Source organism: Gymnodraco acuticeps, unplaced genomic scaffold, assembly GCF_902827175.1.
Source record: "Gymnodraco acuticeps unplaced genomic scaffold, fGymAcu1.1, whole genome shotgun sequence".
NCBI lineage: Eukaryota > Metazoa > Chordata > Actinopteri > Perciformes > Bathydraconidae > Gymnodraco > Gymnodraco acuticeps.
In genome coordinates this window covers 480,572-505,766 of record NW_022992216.1, presented here as the reverse complement: position 1 = coordinate 505,766, position 25,195 = coordinate 480,572, and the positions used below count along the sequence as shown (strand labels likewise).

The 25,195-nt window shown below is 40.4% G+C and overlaps 1 protein-coding gene across 1 annotated transcript; it reads right to left on the bottom strand.

Annotated features, from left to right (window-relative positions):
- klhdc4 (kelch domain containing 4) lies at positions 1–12,881 on the bottom strand. Its single transcript, XM_034205873.1, is given in 14 exon segments — positions 1–288; positions 844–969; positions 1,185–1,367; positions 1,458–1,695; positions 2,600–2,668; positions 2,670–2,809; positions 2,980–3,058; positions 3,143–3,305; positions 3,843–3,935; positions 4,249–4,385; positions 5,372–5,470; positions 5,967–6,045; positions 10,821–10,912; positions 12,646–12,881. Coding segments are annotated over 14 exon segments (1,770 nt in total). The 5' UTR covers positions 12,745–12,881; the 3' UTR covers positions 1–115.
- Between the last annotated feature and the right edge of the window lie 12,314 nt (positions 12,882–25,195).

The window sequence follows — 25,195 nt, the reverse complement described above, 5'->3', positions numbered from 1 at the left end:
CACACACAACACACACACACACACACACACACACACACACACACACACACACACAACACACACACACACACACAACACACACACACACACACACACACACACACACACACACACACTATTGGTCCTCAAAGAAGACTTTAGCCATGGCGAGGGCGATCTTGGCCACCTTTTTGTCCTTGGCGTCGGGGCCCAGGTTGACACGGGACAGTCCTGTCCAATACTGCTCTGTGCGACTCTGGTAATCCACCAGAGTCTCTGCCTCCTGCACTGCGGGGTGCTCCTCTTCATCTGGAAAGTTACACCCACAGGGAGAGAGGTTTAAACTGTTGCTAAAAAATCACCTCCTAAAAAGGAGCCCAGTTGCTCAAAATGTCAAAACGAGCATATTTGATATATTCAAGCGACCAGTGGTGGCTAGGGTTAGCATTGGGGAATTCTGGTTAGACAAACATATATTTTTTCTCAACATATGATTTAAGCTTTAGTAAATTCTGAGAAAGATAAACTATTAAGGTTTTTACACATGTTTAGCCAAAAAAGAGAGAAACTCCCTCTGGAGGAAATGAAACAAATCTTAATAGAGCACAAAGCATCCGCAATCAGTTGTTTAGCCATGCCACTCGCTGCTAAGCTAGGTGGCTAATAACCTGTAAACCCCAAATCAGATCTCTAATTTGAGATGTTTTAACATGTGTTTGGAATGTTGGAATATCATAATCTGTTTAATGCCAAGCCTTTCCTGAAATACACACTGTATTTGTTGCTCAATATAAACTGCTTTTGAAGGTAAATTGTAAAAGAAAGAAAAGCAATAGACAGTGAAGCGGCAGAATAATCACTTGCCTTCCTCATCCTCGCTTTCCTCTTCAGACTCCTCCTCCCCTTCTGCTCCTTTCGCCGCCGCCGCCCCCTCCTCCTCCTCCTCTTCATCTTCCTCTGACTCAGACTCATCCAGCCACTCCTGTGTCTCTGTGGAGAAAACAAAATCATAAATCCAAATGAAATCTCACATACTTCCCTGCTGCGTCACACAGCAATGAAACAAGACACATCTGCTCCTTTGCAGCTATCTGTTGAGCTGAATACATTTCATACAAATGTGTGTCTTCATGCATTTCTTTGTTAACCATTCTGGAGATATTGTTACTTTGCTTCAGCCTTCTTGAGAAGTCTTTCTCACTCACTTGGGTCCATCTCCACCAGAACCTCCCACTGGTCCATCTTGTTGAGGTCCAGAGAGTAGAAGTCGTTCAGGGTGAACTGGCGGTCACCGACCTCAAACATCCCTCCAAACAGGAACATCTTGCCCTGGCGCACCGTTGCCATGGAGCTGGACCGTGCGCAGGGCTCCACCAGGGGGGCCCAGGCTGAACAGGAAGAAATGAATACGGGATTTTCCAAAATATCTGTATTTTTGCTATTTCTTTCATAACTTAAATACGTGTATGTAATCTTACCATCTTCGTCGTCCTCTTCTCCTTCCTCCTCTTCCTCCTCCTCCTCCTGCTGAGCTCCGGGGATCAATTCCTTGATGGTCATCACTGTACCGTCCTCCGCGATAATCTCCTTGATGACCTCAGTAGGTCCTTGAGATGCCCCCTCTTCCTCCTCCTCCTCTCCCTTCTTCTCTGCTCCTTCCCCCTCAGCTCCACCCTTCTTCCCCCTTCTTCGTTTCTTTTTCTCTGACTTGTTTCCCTGGACAGAGAACCAACACAATTAATAATCACAAATATCGAAACATCCATACCCTGTAGTCTTCCGGCAGCTTCCAGCTAAAAAATGTTTTAGCCAGCCTCTACTCGTGCTGCAAAGTAACACCATTCAGGAAGTCAATGTGTTGGCCAGTCAATAGTATGTTCACTTTGTAACATGGGACATTTTTTCCTACGGTACATCACATTGTAAAAGATGTCCCTCCCCTTAGCCTATCGTGTACAATTTGCTGGAGCGCAAGTGTGCGTGTTACATGATGTCACTATGTAAGTAAACAAAGGAGTCCAATGATGTCGTTTCGGGCAGCGGTAGTATACAACACACTACATGAAAAGGGAAACCCCCAAAGCAAGCCTAATAGGGCTCCTTTAGCCAAGCCCAGCAGTGACGTTGTAGAGTACTGAAATACCTTTCATTTCATTACATCCAACAACAATAAAAATGTTAAGCAGTTTTGACAGCACAGCATACCAAATAGCATTTGATTTAAAATAACAAACTTAATTTGTAATCCGTGTGAAGACAAAATTCTTAAAAGTAATCTGAAAATGCTCTTAAAAAACAAGATTATGAGAAAACAACATGACTAAGTGAAGTAAATCTCAGTTTGATATTTATACTCAAACATATACAAAATGTTATTAGGGTCTAGATAAAAGCCTGAATAGTTAGAAGTGTCTCCTGCTGCCTCCACTACCACAAATACATTTAAATATGGGCTCATTTAAAATTCTGTAAATGTGACAAAAAAAGGCAACAGACACATGAATGGGTTCTAGCAATCCGAGGTTCAATCTCCAGCTAAGTCACATGTAATAATAATATTAATAATAATAATGAACAGAAAGTCTCTTTGTCTCAGAAGCTTCACGGCCCTGCAGCTCACCCGCAGCACGCCGGGGAACCAGCGGTTCTTCACTGTGTCGTACAGGTACAGGTCGTTGTAGAAGTCGCCCCTCTAGTGTCTCCTCCTCTTCCTCGTCACACACACCACCAAACAGCAGCGCCCGCCCTGCAGGGCCCATCGCCGAAGAGAAACCAGAGCGAGGAGGGGGCTTGCTCCCGGAAGGGCTCAGCCTGGACCACAACCACTTCTCTGGAAGACAGAGAAACAGAAGAAGAAAGAAAGAAGAAGAAGCAGAAGAAGACATACTTTATATATCTTTCTAGGGGAAATGTAATTTGTTGGTACACTTTTGTGAAAGGGAAACAAATACATATTTTCCTGAAAAAGGCCTAACAGTTAATAATTCAAATGTTTTGTACCTTGGCTGTCTTTCCCCTCTCTCTTGAGAAGGAACATGTCAGAGTGGATGGTCCCCTTCTCTACGTCCTTCTTCACTCTCTAGATAAAACAAACACATGCATTAGGTCGAAAACATCACTAAATATGACGTGTTATGAATATGTGGGGAGCAAACACACTCACCACTTTAGAATATCCCCCGTAGACGATGACGCCCACGCCATCGGGCGTGGAGGTCATGAGACAGGCGGAGCGAGGTAAGGGGGCGGTGCCTGATGGAGAGAGGCGGGACCAGGAGAAGGTGTCCAGGGAGAAGGAGTAGACGTCGTTGAAGTAGATGAAATCCCTGCAGGTGGGGAGAGGAGAGGGCTGAAACTGAATGACATTTTTGAAAGAAAAACTAAAAACAAGACCTTTAAGTAAGAATGGTTCATAGACACTTTTTGTATATCTTATTATATTTAATCTGTTTTATTACATTTTTTCTAAATAATATCAGGTTTATTTAATTTTTTTATAAATTCTTGAGTTTTTCTTATAATGTATATATATATAAAATAATGTATGCATTAGTTAGAATTGCTAAAATGTTGAATGTTAGCAGCTGTCTTTAGGTGCTGTATAAATAAAGTTTGATTGACTATGATCAAACACACACACGCAGTTGTCCAATAAGCTCACCCAATGATTAGGTATCCAACTGTATTAGCTCGGCAGCTTCAAAATGCTCCAATAAAACATTGAAATGAACCGTATTTGGAACAGTCTCCCAAGAATCATTACAGACGTGGAAGTAATGCTCTAAACAACAGTGTTACCTGTGCACCATCCCCTCCATTACAGCATGTATCCTTTTTTTTATCTTTCAGTAACTGCTGCCTACCTGTTGCTCTCATGGAAACCTCCGAACACCAGCAGCTGCTTCTTGCTGAGCACCATCCTGTGGCCGCTGCGCCCTGATGGACCCCCGGGCGCCCTGGAGAGACACAAAATCATTTCTGGTCACTCATGTCTGTAAAAAGGATCATTAGATATTCAAAGTAAATATCAACGACACCGTGCACTTCTGGAACTCCTTTTATGGAGCTGTCATTTTGTATTACCTAGGCAATCAACTTATCCACTAATTGGACATTACAGGATATAATGAACTAATTAAGGTGTCCTCATAACTTCATTGGATATAAAATAGTATTTATAGCCACCATCAGATCCCTGTGTTCAAACATCATTATGATGCCCTTCATTTATAATCACATTTGTTTTTATGAGCCTCCATCCACACATACTTGATGTTCTCCCAAGTGTGTGTAGCCAGGTGCAGCACCCAGAGGTCCTTGTAGTGGTAGAACTGTTCCCCGTTGGGAGAGGCAAACTCTCCCCCGAACACCCAGAGCTGTCCCCCGCCCTGGGGAACGACCACCGCCTGAGGGGGAGACAGAGGGGAGAAGAAAAGGAGGCGAGAGAGAAGGGGATGAAGGAGGTTTAGTGTCCTTAGATTTGATTGGTTTTCTAGCAGCCATGATGATATGCTTATAAAGTTTCTGCTCCTCAGTGCTGCAGCAGTGTGCCCCCATGTGTTTAGATGAAGGATCACACATTTGAGCAGGGACCTACATGCAACATGAGGTTCTTGTAGAGCAGGGGTGTCCAAACTATGGCCCCCGGGCAGGGCTGCAGCACCGGCAGTATGAAGCTTCCCCATTTTGAATCGGCCCTCAGCAAATTCAAAAAGTATAATGGAGTATGGCCCAAAAATCAAACTTGTGCTTGTCTTGTCTTGTCTTGTCTTGTCTTGTATTGTATTGTACTTCTTAAATATACATGTTCAAATAAATTACACAGTATTCATGTGTTAAGAAGCCCACTCTTCAAACTAATTCAGTCAATTCAAGTTGAAAACGTTTTCTATAAAATCTAAGTTGATAAGAAAAAAGCCCAATAACTTATTTTCATAACACGCTTGAAATAAACCCTTCCTATTTCCTCTTATGATAAGCAATCTGAGGCTCCCGTTTAAGGAATGAGTTGCTAACTAAATTAATGAAACCCCTTTTGAGAGCTGTGATGTAGGATGTTGTTTTTCTTAAAGCACATTCAAGTATCAACCATAATGTACCTACATTTGATTGATTTTGCTAACTTATAACTGAACTTATGAGGCAATATACCTCTAGTGAGTGGCCCAGCCCTTTGTATGTTTTTCTGTATGGGCTCTCAGTGAGAAATGTTTGGACACCCCTGCTGTAGAGTAAATGTTGCACCACCCAGGTCTATTCAATATGGCTAACCTTATTATGAAACGTGTTGTTTGGATTTAAGTCCCATGGTTTTGTTTATTTGGAAGAGGAACTTGGTTCTGAGAATCACCTAAAACACCATTCATCTGAGGACACACACAGTTAGGGTTACCTGGTGAGCGCAGCGCGGGGGAGGGGGGTTGGGGATCTCTGATTTAACCCAGTTGTTCTTCTTGATGTTGTAGAAAAACAAATCATTGTACAGGTACGTCTGCAGAAAAAGGCAACAAAAGGTTTTCAAATTAGGAATGTATTCAACAAAGTTTCAGTTGTAAAATATAGGGGGGAAAAGAACAAATGCATCAAAGAGTGTGAGCTTCATAAACAGTTTGTACAATGTTGATGATTGTGAAATGATGACAGCTTATTAAGGCCATTGTAGGTTTAAAAATAAAATGACGGTCCTGGGGAGGCAAGTCATTTAAGGAAAAAACCCAGATTTCATTCATAAAAAAATTGACATTTTCTGATTTATACGCATTTAAAATGACATATTACATTAATAAAATCTTATTTTCTTTTGACTAAAACACCAATTGCTTCAACTTGCAAGATCCATCCTTGTTTATCCTACAATAACCCCTGTACACCACAGTATGAAAATGTATTGAAAAAACAATAAGACAGGCCATGCTTTAAATACGTTTTCCAAATCATCCCAAAATCAGACAGTGTGAGCCGGGTGGACATCAAGTCTTTTCTCCTACCTTCCTTCCATTGAAGAATTCTCCTCCAAACAGGATGAGTTCATCCTTCTCAGGATGGGCGGAGATGGACGCGCTCAGCCTTAAACAAAAAAATCACAAGACATCAGAAATTAAGATTATGCATGATGTCACGATCTCCCCTTTGAAATGGTTCCCAGAGCCTCAGCACTTATCCTGACAAATCACTTAGTCTGTCAAATCTCTCAACATCTATTGTAGGGAATGGGAAAACATGTGGAACATGTCCCTTTATCAGAGGATCAACCCTACTGATGATCTATGCATGTGACCATGATGTTGTCCTTTTCTGTTCTGACTAAAAAACCTCATCAACTACTTGACTGTCTTGATATTTGGTGCACAACTTTTGTCTCTTTCAGGGTGATTTGTAATATCGTTTTAACCTTCAACTTTACTCAAATAAAAGCTGCAAGTCAATCAGGGTGCTCGTGCTCCAATCCATTTTTGTTTGTAAATGGTTAACATTATACCTTTTAAACATTAGCGCTTTAGCATAGGAACTACCCTTTAAGCTTAAAGGTGGGGTATGTCATTTTGGAGAAACCAGCTCGAGTGCGCTAGAATTTGAAAATACACAACCGGAAAAAAATCTGCCTCTTCCTTCAGACTTCCTCACAGAGTCCCTCCTCCAACACACACGAACGCACACATGACCAATGAGGGCACGAGATAAGTTTGTGCACAGATGGAAGGCTGACAGGCAGGTAGGCCATCCAGCTATTTTAGCCGGGCCGGCTAAAATGATTGGTCGTGCTTTTTACAGTACTACGGCTTCCACAGGTTACATGTTTTTATGGATTTATTGTCAAATCACTTAAGATATTCATTGCTATCGGGATGTTAAGAGCATTCTATGGAATATAACAAAAAGTGTTTCTGAAATAAATTACACACCCCACCTTTAAACTGGTCTGTAAAACTCAATATACATTTTTATGTTTATATTTGTTGCGGTTGGTAGTAGTTTGTATTAAATATAGAGTATAACAACTAATACTGTACATTTATATTGTAGGGCTGCTCGATTATGGCAAAAATCATAATCACGATTATTTTGGTCAATAATTGATATCACAATTATGAAAAACGATTATCCATTTACTTTGAAAACATCCATTTTTGAAAAAAATTGAACAGTATATTTTTAACAGTTGATTACCCTGAACTTTAAGTATAATTCAACTGAAAAACCAATACAAAAATAAAAATGATATCAACTTTTCTTTTTTTTTAAATAAAAATAATCGTTTTATTTCAATTACGTTGTTTTCGTAATCGTTGCAAGCCAAAATCGTAATCGAGATTCAAATACAATTAATTGCAGAGCCCTATTATACTGTTCATTCATATAATCCATAACTACTTGGTGTAGTGATCTCTCAACAGGCTTTGCGGCAATGGTTACAAATGGAGGCTTTATCTCTAAGATGAAGAGTCAGAGGAAATGATTTTATCTCTCGTGTCTTTAAACAGTTAAATGCCCCTGCTTTAAATCGCTGATGATTAGGGTATTTCCCCACAGGGATTAATAAAGGTCCATCTTATTTTATCTTTTACTTACTGATACTCGTCGTTTTATTTGCGCTTGTGACGGGGTTCTATTTGTCTGTTTGAAACACTGGCCCAGTCGGTTGTTTTAAACTCCAAAACTTTAATTACAGCAGCAACAAAAAAATAGCGAAACAGCACAACTTAAACAAACAAAATAAAAGTCCAAATCAGGCCGTCCATCACTCATGGAGAGTAAACGTGTTCTGCTGTTGCCTTCTCTGCAACAAACTCCCGAACACGTCCCAGCTGTTGCCTTCACTGCAACATTCCCCCGAGTGACTCCTTCCAGGGCCAAACCCGTCCCTTTTGAACCCATAGCCCCTCCCACAGGCTTACCGTCAACAGGTGACACAATTAACTGAAAACCACATTGTCAACATAAAAATCCGACCCAAACATAAACAGGTTAACTACCTCTTAACACAATCATTCCCCATAATTAACAAACGCAAAATAAATAAGAAATTGCATGGTTCATTTCACGGAAGAGAGCAGGAAATGTGTGTGAGTGAGTGAGTGAGTGAGTGAGTGAGTGAGTGAGTGTGTGTGTGTGTGTGTGTGTGTGTGTGTGTGTGTGTGTGTGTGTGTGGACTGTCAGTGGCGGAGTCAGTGGCCCTGTCTCAGGTCGACTATTTTCATTTCCTCGCTCCTCGGTCTCACAGGAAGTTGATTTGTCTGCGCCATTTTGAGTAGCGTCCCATGGCTCTTATTTCTGCCGGAGGATCGAGGAGCGAGGAACCACCAGACCATCCTTCGATGAAATCCTCAGATACTCACCCCGCCCCCTTACTGTGTATCGCTCACTGATTGGACGATGCAGGGCATGCACTGATCTGATGCTTCTTGACATGAGAGCAGTTTCCCAGCGGAGTGAAGAAAATACATGAACCTCACGGGACTCACTCCTCAGTTTATACCATGTTTTGTTTCAATTAATGTATAATTTAGTTACAAATATGTGATATATCTGAACAACAAAGTGGTCAAAAATCATTTTATTCATTTGTTGGAAACATTTTCATGATCGCTTTTTTCGTTTTACATTTTCATTTATTGTCATTTCCATTCAGTCAGTCATTAAGTGCTATTAAAATGTGAATGTGCTACATATCCACACAAACACACAAAGTGTGCAATCCAATGAATGTTAATCTAACTGGGTTTTGATAGATAATATATCTATTTTTCTTCTCTCAATTATTGTATTTCTATTGTGCACTCTAATCAATATTAATCTAACTATTGTTCGTTTATACATTTTAAGAATGGCGTTTATCTTTTTTGAGAATGAGTTCTTATTTTATTTAATGTATTTGGGTCTACAACAGATGATACAAATGTTTGTGTCAGTAAATGTGCACTAACAGAGGCGGGGGGGTGTGTGGAAATAACGGGGACAGAGCTGCTGTCAGACGATCAGCTGTGCAGCGTCATCACAAACGGACTTCGCTTCACGTGACGCTCCGGAGGAAAGGACTAGGGGTGCAACAACTAATCGACTTAATCGATTAAAATCGATGACCAAATTAGTTGCCAACTAATTCAGTCGTCGATTAGTTGGTGACGTCATAGCGTGTGTTTTACGCGCCGTTAAGCTCCAACGTTATCGGTCTTTTTATCGGTACTGGAGACATTTAAAACATTATGTCATGTATATTATTGCTACATAAACATTATATCGCAGTCTTAGTGTCGCCAACTCCGTTTCTAATATGCAATAAGACTACAAAATGTGTCTATGATGTATTTTCGATCCTTCCAATCCAGACGAGAGATCTTTCACCCCCGTCTGTGTGCGAGGGGGCGGGGCAGTTTACTCGCATACAACATGCATGCAACACACACACACACGGCTGCTACATGCATGCAACACACACACGGCTGCTACATGCAACACACACACACGGCTGCTACATGCATGCAACACACACACGGCAGCTACATGCATGCAACACACACACGGCTGCTACATGCAACACACACACACGGCAGCTACATGCATGCAACACACACACGGCAGCTACATGCATGCAACACACACACGGGCTGCTACATGCATGCAACACACACACGGTGGAGATGGCGGAGAGAAGCGCTCCGAGGTGTGGTTAAACTTTACCCGTCTCGAGGTGCACAATCCTCGTTACCAAAAGTGCAATAAGAGTTTAGCATGTGAGGGCGGTAACACGAGCAATTTGTCTAAACATTTATCAAAAGTGCTCCACATCCAGACGGAGGAATGTACCGGGTTCGACCGTGTTTCTAGCAGCTCTGTAGCTCCATCCACGAGTAACGTTTCCACGTCAGGTGTTATGTATGCTAGCAGCAACACACAGAGTTAACTACATGATACAAACACGGGTTAATGATTAGAGGTAACAGAGTTATTTATTTAGTTAAAGTTTCAGCTATTCTGTTTACAGTTCTGTCATCAGATTATTTAATACGATTTGTTAAAACATTGTTGTTTCTTTTGATGTGAAATATTATTTATTTTATTTAAATAAAAAGCAATGTTAGTTTTGTTCAAAATGTGTTTAGTTAATTTACCTTTTTTTTCTTTTTCAAAAGACCAGTTAAGAGTACCGTTAAAAGACCGGATCGATAAGCGCCATCGATAAAAGTAGTAGAACAGTTAAAACCTTAACGATACTCATCCCTACTTGACAATGTGAAAAATGTTATCTTTTATCTTATCTGATCTGCTATCCTTGGTTTAAAATGTTGACGGACAGATTTTTGATTCATCTTTCAGCAGAAAGTTTAATAAAATATGTATTTTTGAATCAAGTATTCATCTTTATTGTCTTCATTGTTAGTTTCCACATGCCTAAAACAACCTCAAGCTAAATCTAAAAGTTGATGGCTAAATAAGAGCGTTTGAGAAATTGTGCAAGGCATAATCCGAATAATCGATTAATCGTTTCATTAATCGATAGATTAATCGATTATCCAATTAGTCGTTTGTTGCAGCCCTAGAAAGGACGTCCCATTGCTCTTAAAACTAATTTCCCTGCTTCTCGTGGTTTCCTTGCGTCTCTCCATGCTTCCCTGGTGGGAGGGACTAGAGGCAGGGAAACGATGCAAGTGAGGGAAGCAAAGATTTAATTTAACCGACCTGAGACGGGGCCTGTCACTCTGTGATCCGCTCCGTCACAGCGCTGCTGACACAAGTGTGTGTTTCATGAATGTGATCATCTTCTGTGCGGTCTGCATATGCAAGACGACTTTCCCGATAGGGACAATACATTCAAACTTATAGAAAGGGATCAAGTCTATCACCTTGCTGATGGAGGAGGACAGGTTGTCTCTACAACTGTTGTCTTCTTTGCATCCAGATTCTGAAACTCAGCGATCATCGCCTCCAAGTCCTCCTGCAGACAGAGAGGAGGGAAGGTAAGAACAACAAACCAGAAGGATGTAAATGGCTTGCACAAATATGCCATAGTTGTGGGTAGGGATAAACCGAATATTCGGCCACCGAAAATTATCGGCCGAAAATGGTTAAAAAGGCCCTTTCGGCCGAAAGGGTTTTAGCACCGAAAAAATATCACCGAATGTGAGAACAGGCTTACGTTGGTAACCTAACGTGTTGTTGTGATGACGTAATAAAGACGCGGCGGCTGGCTCACAGGGGGGGGGGGGGACATTGACCTTTGTCATCGAGATTGCCCTGAGCCTTTAACAAATCGTATTAAATAATCTGATGACAGACTGTAAACAGAATAGCTGAAATTTTAACAAACTAAATAACTCAGTTACCTCTAATCATTAACCCATGTTTGTATCATGTAGTTAACTCCGTGTAGCTGCTAGCATACATAACACCTGACGTGGAAACGTTACTCGTGATGGAGCTACAGAGCTGCTAGAAAGACGGTCGAACCCGGTACATTCCTCCGTCTGAATGTGGTGCACTTTTGCTAAATGTTTAGACAAATTGCTCGTGCTTACATGCTAAACTCTTATTGCACTTATGGTAACAAGTATTCTCCACATCGAGACGGGTAAAGTTTAACCACACCTCGGAGCGCGTTCTCTCCGCCATCTCCGCAGTGTGCTCCGCTGCATGTAGCAGCTGCGTGTGTGTAAACTGCCCCGCCCCCTCGCACACAGACGGGGGGGAGAGATCTCGTCTGATCGAAAATACATCATATAATAGACGCATTTGTTGTCTTTGCATATTAGAAACGAGTTGGCGACACTAAGACTGCGATATCATGTTTTTTAGCAATAATACATGACATATATAAATGTACTGTATGCATTCAAAAGTGCTGAATAAATGTTTTATGGACCCATAATAGTGATTATTATTTAAGTTAAGTTTTGCCATAATCATGTCTATTTCCATAATCAGGTAGCTGAACAACATTGGTAAAAAATGTATACATTATATATATATATATTTCTATTAATCATTTTCGGCCTTTCGGCATTCGGTTTTCGGCCAACTGTTTCCTATTGTCGGTATCGGTTTCGGCCAAGAATGTCCCATTCGGTGCACCCCTAATTGTGGGTACTAACAATATTGCTATATTTCACATTAGCATTATTGCTATTCATTATAAAAGACAGTTCTGTTACCTGGTACTAATTTATCGGAAGCTGAATCAAAATAATGTATTTCTTCCAGGGGGAAACTGGGTTTTCGGGTGACAGTTCCTGTATATTAATATAAACAAGTTAAAGTAAAACTATGATATAAAACGACACAATACAATTATTGTATACAATCGTAAGAGGTCAAAGCAAAGGACATTCATTCAAAAATGTGTAATAAAAAATATAATATAACACAAATATTGAAATAAGCACAAGCAGTTTGTTTAAAAATGTGCAATAAAAGAGGACAAAAGTGCATTATTTATTATATGCAGTGTATTAGTGTTAATAAAGATATTCATGCTGAATTGCACACTTACGAGGGTTTTGCGTCTGAATGTGAAATAAGTCCAGTTTCTGTGTGAGTTTGATTTCTATTAGAACTGGTAGTTAACGATGTATTTTTTTTATTTTTAAACCTATTACTAAACATGTGTGCGAAGCTACTTTTTATGATGTGAAATGAACAGAATTGAACACAAGGCTAACAGTTCAGTGTTACCTCCTCTCTTTTGGACCTCTTTGAAACCTTTTTCTCCATTTTGGCGGCCGTCTTCTCCGCTCCCTTCACCTTCTTCTCTTTCTTGCTTTTTTTGCCCATGACTGCTGTGATAAACTGCCGGAAAAGCGTTCAATTTAGCGGGTTGTATCTGTTCTTTTAAATGAGGTCGCTGTCACATGGAGTTCCAAACAAACTCGCATGCTGAATGATTTCCTTTCCCCCTAAGTGGGGTTGACTTCCTGCAACAAACGTAACGTAAGCAACAGCGCCTTCTGGCGGGAAGGAGGACACATAGACCACCATTTAAATCTCATGTGCTGGCTATTACAAATCGAACAGCCTTTAGTGCCAGGAATAAAACTAACAACTATATTCTTTAACAATAAGCTATTTTCACAGAACTTTAATAAAGAATAACCCAGCTGCAAGGTTTTATTTTCTTGAGATCTACGAAATACAACATTTTAAATGTAATTTACCCTGCTAATTGTTTTATCGCTACATTTACAGACATTGACATTTCTTGTTTCTTTGTCGACACAAGATGTATAAACTATTTATTACCTTTTTTGTTCGTCAAATTATGGATGGACTATTTTGAAGCTTCTAATTATTTCTCCTCTTTTAACCCTAAATATTGTATTTGTTACTGTGATAATGCAGATGATAGATCTTTTAATATTCACATTTTATTCTTTATTCTTTTATCATATTGGTCAATATGATATCTAAACTTTGACTGTGTGCTTGCTTGCCAGTGTTTAATTTTATGGTGGAATATTAGGCTATTTATTAACGCAGAGCGCACAAACAAAGGCACACATTTCACTAGAGACGGTACTTGTCGATGCATGCATGGTGTCCCTATTAGTTAGTAAGCACCTAAAAATGAGTTACATAGCCTTTTTTATAAAGTACTGCAAACAAAGCCATAAAACACATGCCTGCACCAGGTGCTCCTCAAGCATGGTGCCGATTCCCTTAGTTGATATGAAATAACAATAAGGTGACCTCATGATCCGGGTCTTATGAGTCACTAAACAAAGCCCCACATCCAGCCTACTGGAAGCATTGTCCGCCTCCCAACCACCGCTATGATTCATTTTGGATATCATCAAAACAAATTCTGCAGTGTTTACGGATGTAATATTGACAAGCACTTGAGTCTGCTTGAGTCAGGGCAGCTCCACTTGCTTTGCTCTGAACTGGGGTCAGGTTGTGGATGTATTAAAGGGGTCCTGTTCTGCTCATTTTCATGTTCAAAATTGTATTTTCTGCCTCTACTGTAACATGTTTCCATGCCTTAATGTTCAAAAACGTTTTTATTTTTCTTATACTGCCTGTGCTGCAGCACCTCTTTTCACCCTCTGTCTGAAACCAGAGCCCAGTCTGCTCTGATTGGTTAGCTGGTCGACTCTGTTGTGAATTGTCAGTTGCTCAGATGTCCCGTCCTTTCAGGAGAGAAACTCCCTCTGGAGGGATTAGCTTAACCATTTACAGGCACAAAAACCTATTTAACACACTACAGGAAAAGGGAAAACCACCAAAAGCCTAATAGGGCCCTTTTAACATATTATTATTATTAATAATAATAATAATAATAACAATAATAATAATAATAATAATAATAGGGGTCTTTGGAGATTGCTGCATTTTAGATCTGGACTCAAATGGCCAACTGCAGGTTTTGCACTTCCATATAGACTTTACTGCTCACAAAGGTATATAGTACACGCTCTAAACATGAACTGTTTGCGTGTATTAATACATGTGTCCATTTATCATCAGCGTATGTGGAATGTCACAGAGAGAAAGGACAGGTGCTAATAAGCAGGAGAGTGACACCTTAATATGACATTGGTTTGTCACTTTAAAGCCTCTGCATGACCTCAGCTGCAGGGATAACTCCTGTTATGTTGCAACAGATAATATTCAGCTAAAATATGATGCTTTGATATGAAAGTCAATTAACGTATTTTTCTCAATAATGAAGTGAACACCATGGGGAAGCAGAAAGTTAAGGAGTAAGTGACACTTTAAAAAAGGAGGGCAGTTCTGTTTATATCCAGAGGAGGGCAGTTGTGTGTTGTTTTTCGAGCCAGTCATTAAAAACGTGAATGACTTGAAGCACAGCATTACTACAGCAAGGCACCTGCAGGGTCATTTGTGTGGATCTGCTTTGATAATAGGAGGCTGAGAAATGTTTTAGTGCCTGACACTCATAGAGATAAAACTAAAACGACACCTAGATATTGTTTAATGATATATACATTTCTTACAATTCTTGATACTATGACACCACTGATATATTGTAATATGGTATGCATTTACACAAGTCATAAAATTTGCACATTTTACATTTTTAGGTTATTTAGATTTTTTTTTTATCCTTTATTGCACATTTTAATTTTTAAATGTTCGTTTCACATGTTTTTCACATTTGATTTAACTAAAGATACTTATATAAATATTTTTAATTTATTCTTTTTAATTTAATCTTTTATTTTACATTCTGAATTGTGTACTTTAACTTCTTATGATTATATCAATATTTCTCTTCCTTTATTTTCTTTTTTTTCTTTAATTCTAAAATAGAGCATCTGTCACTAAACCCAATTCTCCCTGGGATAAATCAAGTATTCTGATTCTAATTATGATTCCTTTATATTGCTTTCACACTATCAGTCTCTTTTTGTATGCCTTCCGCTCTTATGAATGGGCTGGCCCTCTGGTTAAATAAAAAGTCTTATCCTTCATCCCAATGACTTCTAATTATTTCCTAGCTGAGACAATGTTTCCAATTGACATGTGGATCCATCAAGGCCGGTTTCTGCTGTGGGTGTCAGCTTTTTCCGAGCATCTGTCAGCATATTGTGATATTAATTTCCCTTCCCAGCATCTACAAACACACATGTACACACATGTCAGCTGACTACTGTCGTTGTCCAAAGAACCTTTAGCTAGCCAGTAGTCTTCAGCTTCTCCAGAGCTTTGTAAAATGTTCAACAATTCAAGCAATATTTTGATTCAGTTAAATAGAAAAATGTACCGATCATCGCCTTATGTACAACAACAGAACAATGTGACCTTAGTAAAGAAGAAACCAAGATATTTGTGTCAAAAAAGTGTACTCTGCTCAGGGATTTCATTTATAGGAAAACCTATTTTTCATTTAGCATATTCAGGCAGAGGTTTATACCCCAACAATGAAACACATGATCACATTCTAAAAAGCAGAAATAAAATCTGAGCTGACAGAAAATGCTCTGTTTTAGTTTAATACACACAGTTAAGCTCACACACATTATTTAATGAACATATAGGTTCACCTGCTGAATTAAAAACAGAACAAATGAACCAAAGAAAGTGAGAACCATAATGCAGATGCAAGCAGTAGGCGTATAGATTCACACTTAAAGTATTAGCCTACAGAACAGTACAGCTTTCAGAGAAGAGATAACATCTGATCCTTTAAATCAAACACTATAGCCTATGTTCTTTTTTTTGTAAAATTGTAATCCTGCCTCATCTGCAATTTTTGGAAATGTAACAGTAATCTGATTACTGTTTTTTTAACTGTAAGGTAATACAGTTACTGTTTTTTGGTATCCTGTTTACGTAACCCTGTTACATGTAGCCTAATCCTTTACTCCCCAAGCATGCTCAAAAGTGCTTGCTCATATAGACCCAATTCAACTCATCCTGTTTTTCTTCCCCAAATGTTCATATCTTTGATCTTGACTTGTATATCTGGATTTCTAGGAATTGATCAGTTATGGCTTTTCTTAGAAAACCTTTTTTTTTTTACAGAAGTTGGTTTTATTGTGGCTTTAACGCTGGCTGACGGGGGCACATGTGTTACAGTGGCCTAAAACACTTCCATTAGGAGATACACTCAACAGTGATGCACACAGGGACCGGAAGGCTTCTAGAGGTTGGGGAATCTAGTTAGTTTGTTTCATACAGTAGGTGTAAGTGTTTTGTCAGTATATTTGAAATTACTAGGTTAGCTACAGTATGTTAGCTAGCTAGCTTACAGCAAATCTGCAATAATATTGGAAGGATAAATGCAATCACAAAATAAGCCATTAAAACTTAAAAAAGGTTCACTTTCAGTAAACCCGGGGCATGTTTCAAGTTGGTTTGCGGCCTGCCAGAACTAAAGAGTTTTCTTAATACTGCATGTGTTGTCAAGTTGATGAAGATGTTTCTTCATTTGCATGTGTTTTTGAAAGTGCAGAACATTTCTCCTAATGAAAGTGTTTTGGTACATTGTAGCGCATTTGCATGGGTCAGCCACCATACTAAACAGTCCTCTGAACATCTCCTACATTCCTGTCAAATCACGTCAGGCTATCATTTTAGGTTAGAAATGATTATATTTTCCTTTAATTGTTACAAAGAAATAAGACCTACAACCTTTAAATTGTTATAACACAAATGGCGCTCTGTTTGCTAATGTTTCACTATTTATGCTTCTGAAGATTGTCACTTACACAAGTAAACTTACCATTGACACAAGAAGATTACACACACACACACACACACACACACACACGCTCGCACACACACACACACACGCACACACACACACACACACTGAGCACACACACACTGAGCACATGACTGCCATGCCCACCACTCATTCCTGACTGCTAACATTTGGTGCTTCCCTGAGGCCCCCAGGGCATGTGCTACTGGGTGTGTGTGTGTGTGTGTGTGTATGTGTGTGTGTGTGTGTGTGTGTGTGTGTGTGTGTGTGTGTGTGTGTGTGTGTGTGTGTGTTGTGTGTTGTATGATGTATGATAGCATGTGACTTGGGGACACAATGGAAGTACATGTTAAGCCATTTACACCCTTACACCCATTATGCTGTGTGTATCATGTCTTTATGATGTAAAGGGTTAGGTTAGGGTTAGCAGCAGTTTGTTCTTATGGAAAGATTAGCGGAAAGCCTTAGGAACCACATCTTCAGAATCTTTACCTTAGGCAGTCACACTTTTATCATTGGCTCTGCATTTGTGCTAGTCCAGATCATATCGAGCTTTTTTTCATGGTGAACTACACATTCTTATTGTATATTTATGTTCTAAATAAGAAACATCCTACTTCCTTCGAGCAAGGCCCACTCTAATATTTATTTGGAGTCATGTGTGGATCCATGAGACAGGTGCCCTTGAGCAATACTGGTTCCCAGATGAGAGACCAGACAGGGACTTACTGATGTAGCAGTATGCACTTCCATGCCCATAGGTCAAAACGTGGCACACAAGCACTTGAGATATACTGCACTGGTGTAATCAGGCAGAGGAGTCGACATCCGGTTTCGCTATGAGTGGTCGCATTTTCGAGAGCTCCGGCTTTGGCGGTTATTCCTCACGATTTTTTACATATTTCATCCTCCTGACAATATGGATTATGGACTTCTACCTCAACTCATCAATGAGGCAACATCACTTAGAGAAGGAGAGTAATGAAAGCAGGGATAAAATGAACCACAATGACTTTTACCTTCTCAACGGCTGGGAAAGGAAACACCTCGCTTTTGGAAGTGCAAGCATTCATACATTATTAACTGCAAACCCGACGCGAAAGTACTTACCCCCGTCAGGCAAACTAGACCGAAGAAGTATGATCGTCTTGGTCTTATTGTTAGCGGGAGACATCCATCTGAATCCGGGCCCGGTGCAGACAAGAAGCCAGTCCTGCAGGCTCGAGCAGCTAGCATCACAATTAGCATCAGAACTAGCATCTCTTCCGCTGCAACAACAACTACGCGACGACAACAGAGACCGTGGAGACAGCGGAGACCAAGGAATAAACGGAGACTTCGAGATTCCCCCGGGGACGCCTCGGCATACAGACACGCATGAGGCAGTGACGAGAGGAAGAGAACCGAGATCCGAGGGAACAAATATCCGCCATGTTGTTAGCCATGTTGTTAGCCACCCTGCTAGCATATCAACGGCTAAAGGTACAAAGGAGCCTCCCTCCCCCCACCACCACCACCACCCCACACCACCACCCCAACCCCACACCACCACCCCAACCCCACACCACCACCCCACCACGACAAGCCGGTTGCTGTAACGGACAAAGACAAATATCTGCAAGCTGACGACATTGTGCATTTAAGCAACAAAAATGGACTACATATTTTTCATCTGAACACTAACAGTCTGAGACACAAACTGGCTGAACTCAGGCAGCTATTCATGAACGGTAAGGCAAGCATATTATGCTTTTCTGAGACCAAATTGGACAATTCCATTACAGATTCAGAGATTGAAATTGAAGATTATCTTGTAGTGAGAGTACACAAGTTGAAGAAACATGGCTTGGTTTCAAAAACAAATTCTCTGTAATACTAAAAAATCGCGCTGAGCCGTGGATGCACTCCGGCATACTGACCGCCATGAAAACCAGAGACAAAAAATGCTCTGAGTTTCATAAAAGTCAGTCAATGCTTTCCAAAAGCACGAGCAGTGAACTCCAGGCCCACGTGACTGAACTCAAAATTGAAAGAAACAGACTAAGAAATGACGTAAGCTCCATGATCAAAACTGCCAAAAAGAATTTCATCAATATCAAAACTGAGGAAAACAAAAATAAACCCCGTGAACTTTGGAAATTACTCAATAACCAGCTTGGCTTCAGTAAAAAAACTCAAAACAAGATTTTCTAACTTAAACATAAAGACAGATAACAGGCTCATCACAGACAAACTGGATGTGGCCAGGTACTTGAACATTTTTTTTCACAAACATAGCCACAACTCTTGTAAATAAATTACCCTCCCACTCAGGGCTTTTTGGAGTAGATCACATCATGACCTACTACAAAAACCTAGGGGTACGCAAAGATGATTTCAGTCTAGCAAGGGTAACAACAGCAGAGGTACTCATTAAACTGAGCGCCCTCCAACCTAACAAGGCCACTGGCCACGACAATATCCCCTCCAAATTCCTCAGAGACACAGCAACCGCCATCTCACCAGTCATAGCTCACATAATTAACCTCTCCATAAAACAGGGAAAAGTACCCAAAGACTTCAAAATTGCAAGAGTAACCCCCCTGCACAAAAAGGGCAGCAAATTGGACCCAGGCAACTACCGCCCTGTTTCTATACTTACCTCCATCTCGAAAGTCATGGAAAAAATAGTATATGAACAGGTCGAAAAGTACCTCGCGGAAAAGAAACTAATCTATGACTTTCAATCTGGCTTTAGAACATCCCACTCCACTGACACATGCCTTCTTTATTTGAGCGACCACATCAAACAAGAGGTGGATGAGGGCAAGTACTGCGGCATGGTGATGCTGGACCTACAAAAGGCTTTCGACACTGTCAATCACCCCATTCTGATTGACAAGCTAAAAGCAATTGGTTTTGATAAACTATCGGTGAGCTGGATGCAATCCTACCTGGAGGGGAGAGAACAGATGGTGGAGGTAAACGGTACTCTGTCCCCCCCCCTCCCAGTGAGCTGTGGTGTTCCACAAGGAAGCATATTAGGTCCGTTACTGTTCCTAATTTATGTAAATGACATGTCATCAGCATGTGACTGCAACTTGTTCCTGTTCGCGGACGACTCAGCCCTGCTGGTCTCTGGCAGGAACAGGTTGCAGGTTGAAAAAACCCTCAGCTCCGAGCTCGGCAGAATCTGCACCTGGCTCGCCGATAATAAATGATCATCACACCTGGGTAAAACAGAGTCCATTCTCTTCGGTTCGAAACATAATCTCAGCAAATCCGACGACTTCTCAGTTGCAGTGGGCGACATTATTGTCACAAGTAAGAAGGAAATTACATACCTAGGATCTATTCTTGAGGCAAACCTCTCCTGTGACAAAATGGCATCCAATGTAATAAAAAAAGTCAATCAAAGAACTAGATTCCTATACTGGATCTCCTCTCTGGTAAACAAAAACACCCTGAAAACTCTGGCAGGAGCACTCATTCAAGGGTACTATGACTATGCTTGCACGTCATGGTACCATAGCACCTCCAAGGCGCTAAAAATAAAACTTCAAACATCGCAAAATAAACTGGTCAGACTACTGCTTGATCTTTCATCTAGAACCCACCTCACCTCTGCCCACTTTGACAACCTAGGATGGCTTAGAGTAGACGACAGAGTACAGCTACTTGCAATGGGCCTGGTCTACAAGATCCACTACACCTCTATGGTACCCATGTACATGTCAAAATTCTTCCCAAAGGTCAAGGAATACCATGATCATAACACCAGAGGGAGCTCCACAAATCATGTGAAACCCAGATTTGGCACAAAAAAGGGGGAATACACGTTTCGCAATTATGCCACATCAAGGTGGAACGCTCTTCCCACAACTGTAAAGGAAAGTAAAACTATACTTACCTTCAAAACCTCTCTTAAAGAGCACCTTCGGGGGAGAGCATTGCAAAACTGGCCCCGGTAATGGTACAAATCTCAACCTGTCGTTCAATGGACAGCTTCCTCCCCCCCCCATCTATGTATATAATCGCATTTTAGACTCTGTTACTAACTGTATATCTGTAGACTTGGTATGTCTTAAATGTCCGGTTAGGATGTATTAGAACGAAATCTAAAATGAAAATTGTAAATAAGCAATCTGTATGTAAAAAACCACCTGTATGTAAATTGTAAATAAGCCATCTGTATGTCTTATATGTCTTAAATGACATGATGAATTGGAAATGGGGGACCCTGATGTAAACAAGACGAAAGTCTTTCTCTGGTCTGCATCCCCTTAACAATTGTATGTTTTGAGCTGTACTGTACTGTACCCAATATACAAGCTGTTAATAAACTTTTCAATCAATCAATCAAACACTGTACCACACACACACACCTACAGCTAACAGCCTAACAGCCATTGTGTATTTTATTATGTGAAGCACTAAATGGTTTTAGAAAATATGGACTCTTTGTTTGTAGATATCTACTAAACTAAAGCAAATAAAAAGAGTAGGCCTGTTATACTGAGTGATATATTTTACACACTGCTCTGCTTTCTGCACGGACCTCACAGCTGTTCTCACTGTAAACATCGCGTCGCGATGAGAGCAGTTAATAAAATAATATCCAGGGGATGCATGCAGAGCTGTCATTGGCTGAGATAAGTCCGGCCGTGCGTCACGACTCTTTGAAACATCTCTGTTCCCGGAAATGCATCCACGAAGGAGCCGTGGAGGACCCATCAGTGTATCCTCGGTTATAGCTCCTCCAGAGAGCCTCCTCGACGCTCGATCCTCGGTCCTCGATGTACATTTAGAGAAATGAGATGTCCTTCAACATGACACACTGAAATTCATTTCCGGTTCACTACCGGAGGACCGAGGAGTCGAGGAGGGGGATTTGATGAAATGAGAAAGGGCCCAGGCTGAGCCGCCGAATCCCTCGGAACATCATAAAAGCCATTTTCAACGGTTATCTGGTGAAAGATTAACTAGGCTACTGGATAAAATAATATGACTGGTATAGGTGCAAGCAGCGTTGATCGGGTCTTCGACGTTCCGCAGGCTGTTGTCCGCACGTCGACGTGTGTAGGTGTCTCGAGGACTCGGCCGTTGGCAAACGTGGCAAGATTCAGGCCGATCGGACAATATATTTAGGAGTTACAGCAGTAACACAAACATTGTGTTTGATGGCGGGTGATCTGTCGCCATAGCAACGGCATTTGATGACACCCCATAATATGCTTAGATGTGTTGAGGGCTGCATCATTATCAAACCTGTGAAGTGTTGTGCCGTTTGGAGCATGTTAACTGGAGTTATGAGAAAACCGTGTTTCACGGCGACCATTTTGTTATCATAGCAACGAAATTTGACGAAATGTCAAAATTGACACATATATGTCTCGAGGGCTTGACGGTTAGCACACATGTACAGTTTGAATATTTTTGACCATTTACACAGGACGTATAGCAATATGGTGCTTAACGGCGAGGGGTGTGTTGCCATGGCAACATATTTTGAGGAAAACTCACTATTGTCATATTGAGGTGTTGAGGGCCGGACCATTAACTGTCATCTGAAGTCTGGTGCAGTTTGGACCATTTTCCATTGAATTAGGACAACATCAGGTTTTTTGGCGAGGGACGCGTTGCCATGGAAACGGCATATGATGACATCCCATAATTGACATAGAGCTGTTGAGGGCCGGACCATTAATGATAGTCTGAAGTGTGGTGGTGTTTGGACGTTTTTCCATTGAATTAGGACAACACCGTGTTTCATGGCGAGGGAGGCGTTGCCATGGAAACGGCATATGGTGACACCCCATAATTTGCATAGAGCTGTTGAGGGCCGGACCATTAGCCATCATATGTAATATGTTGACGTTTGGACGTTTTTCCATTGAGTTAGGACAACACCGTGTTTCATGGCGAGGGACGCGTTGCCATGGAAACGGCATATGGTGACATCCCATAATTGACATAGAGCTGTTGAGGGCCGGACCATTAATGATAGTGTGAAGTCTGGTGCCGTTTGGAAGATTTTCCATTGAATTACGACGACATCAGGTTTATTGGCGAGGGATGCGTTACCATGGCAACGACATCCCATAATTTGCATAGAGCTGTTGAGGGCTGGACTAGGAGCCGTCATATGAAGTCTGGTGGCGTTTGGAAGATTTTCCATTGACTTACAACAGCATCGAGGTGCGAACATTAAACACTTTTTGAAAAAAATATTATGATAAAATATTTTTTTATATTTATAATTCTGCAAATATTACGATAAACTCACAGCTATTTCGCGGCCCGGCAGTAAGACCTCCGCGGCCCGGTACCGGTCCGCGGACCGGGGGTTGGGAGCCCCTGTGATAGATAACATAATTACATCATGCTCAAGCCCATGCCCTCAAATCTAAGTCAAACAAGTGTAATTTATTTTTGACAAACGAACGTTTTCGTAGTTTGACGAGGCAATTAATGGCAATGATAACTGTCTAATATGGCTATCTTTTTAGCTAACTTACCAATGTGGCTAACATCTGCAATATACATTTTGTCAATAATTATTTATATTACTGTACATGTTAATAAAATATAAAAAAATATATATTTTATAAAACAAAAAAGTTGTTTGAGATGATGCTTAATTTTATTTAATGTGAATTATTGTAATTTATTTTGTTTATTGTTCTTATTGTTTAAAAGTGTGTGTTATGTTCTGGTGTGAAATAAAGCACAATAATTACATTTAAGACTGTTTCCCTTTTTTTAAGAAAAGTATCGAAAAAGAATCGGAATCGCAATTCTTGACTTGGTATCGGTATCGAAACCAAAATGTTGGTATCGTGACAGCCCTAATATGTGTGACTTCAAAAAGAATACATTAGTGTGTTCAAGATATCCAACATTATTGATAACTCTTATAGCCCTTTTTTGTAATGTGCATAACGGCTGTAGGTTGGTTTTGTACGTGTTTCCTCAAATCTCCACACAGTAAATCAGATATGGCAATATTAGTGTGTTATATAGAGTATACAATGAGTTATAGTCCAGAATGTATCTGGCTTTTCCCAATATTGCGATAGTTTTAGCCAGTTTTGCTTTTACATGAGTGATATGAGGTTTCCAGCTGATTTTGTGGTCTAAAACCACACCAAGGAACTTAATTTCATATACTCTTTCTATGTGTATGTTATCTAGTATTAATTGTATCTGTGGATTTGTTTTATGTTTTCAACAAATTCAACAAATTGTTGTCTGTTGCTTCAATAATCTCTCACCCAGTTTAATCCCACCCCTCTGATGCCATACCGTTCCAGTTTTATCAGTAAAATATTGTGATCTATGGTGTCAAATGCTTTTTGTAAGTCTATAAATATTCCCACTGCTTGTTTTTTATTGTCCATGCAGTTTGCTATTTCCTCACTTAATTCCATTAGTGCCATAGATGTTGATCTATCTTTCCTGAATCCATATTGACTGTCGTCCAAAAGCTGATGTGTTTCCATGAAACTGTGCCGCGGAAAACTGTACAAATCCCGTTTCAATAATTCCCCTCTACTCTAAAGTCGTATCTAAAACGTGATCTGATCTAGCTGTGTATATTTTGTTATTTTTGATTGTTATATTAAATCTCACTAGCTACAGGCATGTTTGAAGCTTGTAAAGGGAAGATGACAGCTCTCGCCACTCTGCTGTTCCTCAGCGCCGCCCCCCTCCCTCCCGATGAAATTATGAATGTAAGGTGTATAGTAATCATAGATAACACGGCAGGGTCCGTTACAGTTTGTTTTTATCTGATTTCAAATAAGCAAAGTCTTGGGTTTCAGAATATTAAACTTGTTTCAGCAAATTCAGATGATAAATACAACTTTGAAGCTTGTAACGGCATAATTACAAGCGGAGAACGGAGTAACTTAACGTCACAGCAGGCATAACAACAGCCGGTGTTTCTTGTGAGTGTTTTCCCCGGGAAACAAACACAATACACACAAACGCAAAATTACACAAACACACACACGTATACACACACACTCGCGAGCTTCCCCTCCAAACGAAAATATCTTCTCTCCGTAGTATTTGATC